The 5000-nt window shown below is 40.5% G+C and overlaps 1 protein-coding gene across 1 annotated transcript in view; it reads left to right on the top strand.

Moving 5' to 3' along the window:
• Positions 1–3077, top strand: part of LOC123508916 (heart- and neural crest derivatives-expressed protein 2-like) — a 19336-nt gene extending 16259 nt beyond the window's left edge. Inside the window, exons 2-3 of the mRNA XM_045262940.1 lie at positions 521–1139; positions 2669–3077. Of these exons, the coding sequence (XP_045118875.1) occupies positions 521–613 (93 nt within the window). The 3' untranslated portion in view covers positions 614–1139; positions 2669–3077. The remainder of the gene's footprint in view (positions 1–520; positions 1140–2668) is intronic.
• Positions 3078–5000: the final 1923 nt, after the last annotated feature.

Genomic DNA, 5000 nt, shown 5'->3' with positions numbered 1-5000 from the left:
TTTCCTCCCCTTCCCTCTCTCCCTCTCTTCCTCTCTCCCTCTTTCCTGCTTCTATTCCTCGTTTTCTGCATTTTTTCTTTATTTTTTTTTCTTTCTTATTCTTTCCTTGCTTTCTTGTCTTCGTTTCGTTATTTTCTATTCTTATTCTTATTTCTATTCTTTTTTTTAAGGTGTTTCTTTTTTTCGTCTTTTTCCTCGTGTTATTGTTGTTGTTGTTGTTGTTGTTGTTATCGACATTTTAAGAGAGAGAGAGAGAGAGAGAGAGAGAGAGAGAGAGAGAGAGAGAGAGAGAGAGAGAGAGAGAGAGAGAGAGAGAGAGAGAGAGAGAGAGAGAGAGAGAGAGACAGACAGAGAGAGAGAGACAGACAGACAGACAGACAGACAGACAGACAGACAGACAGACAGACAGACAGACAGACAGACAGACAGACAGACAGAAACCCAAAATAATAAAAACAAAAATTAAACTAACAAATCAAATTAAACTAAAACCTAATCTTTCTTTCCCTCACGCCCACAGATCACGCCCCCGCCCGCAGCCACCAGCCCTGAGCCAAAGAGAGGGCGGACGGGCTGGCCTCAGGAGGTGTGGGCGCAGGAGCTGAAGAAGTAAACACACCCATACCCACATAAAGCAACCCTCCCTTCATCCACACGCCCACGACAACCCATCCCCCACACGCCCATCCGCATGTGTGTGTGTGTGTGTGTGTGTGTGTGTGTGTGTGTGTGTGTGTGTGTGTGTGTGTGATTTTGGGACCAATGACGAGAGAGAGAGAGAGAGAGAGAGAGAGAGAGAGAGAGAGAGAGAGAGAGAGAGAGAGAGAGAGAGAGAGAGAGAGAGAGAGAGAGAGAGAATATCACCTTCCACTTATCTCAAATCACGTCATCTCTCTCCTGCAAGTCACTTCACCTCAAAACACTGATCATTTTAACTCATCTTCAGTCATATCAACTCACCTCAACTCACAAAAACACACTTCAACTCACTAGAATTCACTACAACTCATCACAAATCATTACAACTCACTTCAAAACACTTCAACTCACCTCAGCTCACTTCAACTCATCTCAATTCACTTCAAGACACGCCAAGTCTCACGAGGAGCTTCAGATTTTCACCTCAGATAAGAAGTGAGGTGAGTACTCTTCTTTCTTTTGGAGGGAGGGAGGGAGGGAGAGAAGGAAAAGAAGAGAGACAGAGAGAGAGACAGAGAATGGTCAGATAGAGGGAAAGATAGTGAAGGAAGGAAGAGAAGAAGATGGAGAAGGAATAGAAGGAATGAGGAAAATAGGTAAAAAAAACAAAAAAAAAACAGGGACATGAGAGAGAGAAGGAAAGAAGAGAAAGGATAGAGAGGAGAGGAAACATTGAAGGATAAAGGAGGAAGGGAGAGAAAAGAAAATGAAGAGGAAAAAGAAGAGAATGAGGATAAAAGGTCGTGAAACAGAGAACTGAGAGAGAGAGAGAGAGAGAGAGAGAGAGAGAGAGAGAGAGAGAGAGAGAGAGAGAGAGAGAGAGAGAGAGAGAGAGAGAGAGAGAGAGATAAAAGACAAAGGAAGGAATGAGAGAAGGCAACGAATAAGGAAGAAAGAATAAAACAAGAAAACAAGAAAAAAATGATGGAGGAGGGAAGGAGAGATGCATAAGGAGGCTATGGGACAAAATAAGAGGAGGAGGAGGAGGAGGAGGAGGAGGAGGAGGAGGAGGAATAATGTCACCCAGGAGAATAAAGGAAAGATGAATTATATTTTATCCTCCTTCGTAACTCCATCCCTTTGACCTTGTGACCTGGGAGAGAGAGGGAGAGGAGGGAGAGGTAAGGAAGAAAATAAAACAAGGAGAGGGAAGGGTGAGGTAAAGTGTCTCCCTCCTCCTCCTCCTCCTCCTCCTCCTCCTTTCTGTGGTGAGGGAGATGGATAGGGAGAGGTGTGAGAGGTTGACATGAGGGGAAGAAGAGAAGGAAGGGGAGAGAGAGAAGGAAGGTGATAATAAGGAAAGAAGAGAAAATGAGGGAAGTGAAGGAATGAAGGAAGCTGATTCAAAACAGCTTCCTTCACTCTTGTTTGAATTTGGTGAAAGATTTCTTTTTAAACCCTTTCAAGACTAAGAATAATTTTATCTTAATTTTTAGATGTGATTAGACGATTTTACTTACATTATGAAGGGTCTATGGAGGTCAAAAGATTAATGTCCCAGAGTCCTTACTATTCTAATCCCAACATATGTTTCTGAAGCTGCATCACCAAATAGTAAGCAGAATGAATATGAAAACGCGTAATGATACTGCAGGGTTAATCTTAATCCTCTCGCTGGGACACAAAACAGTTAGCTGCACCAGAAGCAGTTGCGTGAAAGTCTTTACAAGCATCTACAAGCAAGTTAGCGAAGAGAAAGACTAGATTTTTCCTATTTCTTCCCAGTTTTGAAGATTAAGACGTGACTGCAGAACGAGTGAAAGAGGGAACTGAGAGAGAAAAGAAAGAGAAAGAAAAGAATGAGGAGGAAATATACATAAAAAATAAAGGAAAGAATGAGAGAAGGCAATGAAGAAAAGATGAGAAAGAAAGAATAAGTAGATGAAAAGGGAGAAAAAAAATTGGACAGGTGTACCAAGTGGAGTTTTAATTAGAAGATAATATTTTTTTTCCTTATCTCTTTTCTCAGGATTCCTACACGAGGCAGCAGCACCGCTCACCTCAGCACTCAGCAGCAGGACGTGAGGGAAGGCAAGGCAGCACTCACTCAGCACTAACTCAGCATTCAGCACCTCACACCCAGCACATCCAGGGCGAGAACATACATTAAACAGCACTCATGATCTCTAAGGGAAGAATCAGCCGTCAGCACTTGAATCAGCATTTGGAACTTCAGCAATGACTCAAAAATAAATAAACAAATAAATAATCATAATAAACTCAGCATTCTATCTATGAAAAATGGATCAGCAGCCCTCGGTACTCAAAACTTCAAGAAACTCAGGAAATTAGGCCCAAATAAAACCACACCATCTGACTCAGCACTCATAAATAAATAAATAAATAAATAAATAAGAGAAATGATAAAAAAAAAATGAGTTTCAAAGGTGTATTGGTAATGAAGTGAAGGGCGTGTGGTGGTGGTGTGTGTGGTGGTGTGTGGTGACAGTGGGTGGACGGACAGTGAAGATGATAATGACATTGTGCATAGTGTACTTAACTTACTTTAATTAAGGTGAAGTGAGGGGAAGTGAGGGGAAGTGAGGTTACATTGTACAAACGGTTACTTTAGTGTGTAGTGACGTAGTGTAGTGTGTAGTGTAGAGTGGACGGTGCTGGAAAAGGGAATGGGGGAAGGAGGGAAAAGGGAAGGGGGGAAGGGGAAAGGAAGAGAAGGGGAAGAAGGATAATGTGGTTTTCGTTGTTGTTGTTGTTACTGTTATGTAGTCTGTTAATTTCTTTTGTTTTGCGCACACACACACACACACACACACACACACACACACACACACACACACACACACACACACACACACGCAGTTTACATTACATGCTATTTCCTCTTCATTTTTTTTTTCTTTTCCTTTACTTCGTAGCTTTTTCAAAACTCTACTGTAGAGTAAACAACAACAACAACAACAACAGCAACAATAACAACAACAACAACAACAACAACAACAACAACAACAACAATAACAACAACGACAACAACAACAACATCAACAATAACAACAACGACAACAACGACAACAACAACAACAACAACAACAACAACAACAACAACAACAACAACAACAACAACAACAACAACAACGACAACAACAACATGAAAAAAGTAATCAATTTCTTTCATTATTGTCATCATCATTATCATTATTATTATTATTATCATTATTATTACTATTATTATTACTATCATTATTATTACTATCATTATCATCATTGTTTTTACTGCCGCCATTACTATCAATACTATTATGTCCTCCATCATTATCACACAGACAAACATTCACAATAATTCTACGAAAGATTTCAAAACAATATGAACGTTACGAACATAATAGTAATAATAAAAAGAACGTTTAATAAAGAAAACGTTTGGTGCGTGACTGGAAACGTTGCCACCCACACGTCACCCCCCCAAGGGCCCCTCAGCTCCCCTGGGGCGCCCCGAGTCCTCCTCAGGATTATGCCCCGAACTTAACCCTGAAGGAGAGAAGAGAGAGAGAGAGAGAGAGAGAGAGAGAGAGAGAGAGAGAGAGAGAGAGAGAGAGAGAGTGTGTGTGTGTGTGTGTGTGTGTGTGTGTGTGTGTGTGTGTGTGTGTGTGTGTGTGTGTGTGTTATACTGCACATATCACGGCCCTAAATTCAGTAATAATAATAATAATAATAATAATAATAATAATAATAATAATAATAATAATAATAATAACAATAATAATTTATAACACACACACACACACACACACACACACACACACACACACACACACACACACACACACACACACACAAGTCACCCCCTCTCCCAAAAAAACAATAGAAAATACAAATAAACAGCCACTAAACACAATTCCCTCACCACTTCCCCTCGTTTTCCCCTTCCAGCGAGGCCACCACAGTTTCCATGTCCTCGTTCCAAGTATGAGCTAAGCAAACTATCAAAATACAAACCTAAGCTGTACATATTACTCTTAAACTTAAGCTGTAAATATCAGAAATAGAACCTCAGTATTAAGCTTACATTATAGAGATAGGGAGAGAGAAAGAGAGAGAAAGAAAGAAGGAAAGATAGAGAGAGAGAGAGAGCCTATACCTGTTAATGGTCCGTGTTCTGAAACGCTTAGTTCTCTCACCACTACTATTTTCAAAGGCCACAGAGATGATTAGCCGGTTTCTGAGAGGGGTGTTTTTCATTTCATTACTGTAGAAATCTTGTCATTTTGTCACTAGAATTGTATAAACACCCTTAAAAACCCATATTTCAACTATAGTCTGTTTTGAAACGCCACAAAGCCGGG

The sequence above is a fragment of the Portunus trituberculatus genome, chromosome 25 (genome assembly GCF_017591435.1).
Source record: "Portunus trituberculatus isolate SZX2019 chromosome 25, ASM1759143v1, whole genome shotgun sequence".
Lineage (NCBI taxonomy): Eukaryota > Metazoa > Arthropoda > Malacostraca > Decapoda > Portunidae > Portunus > Portunus trituberculatus.
The sequence above is the reverse complement of the archived record's forward strand: the minus strand, read 5'-3'. Positions and strand labels throughout refer to the sequence as shown.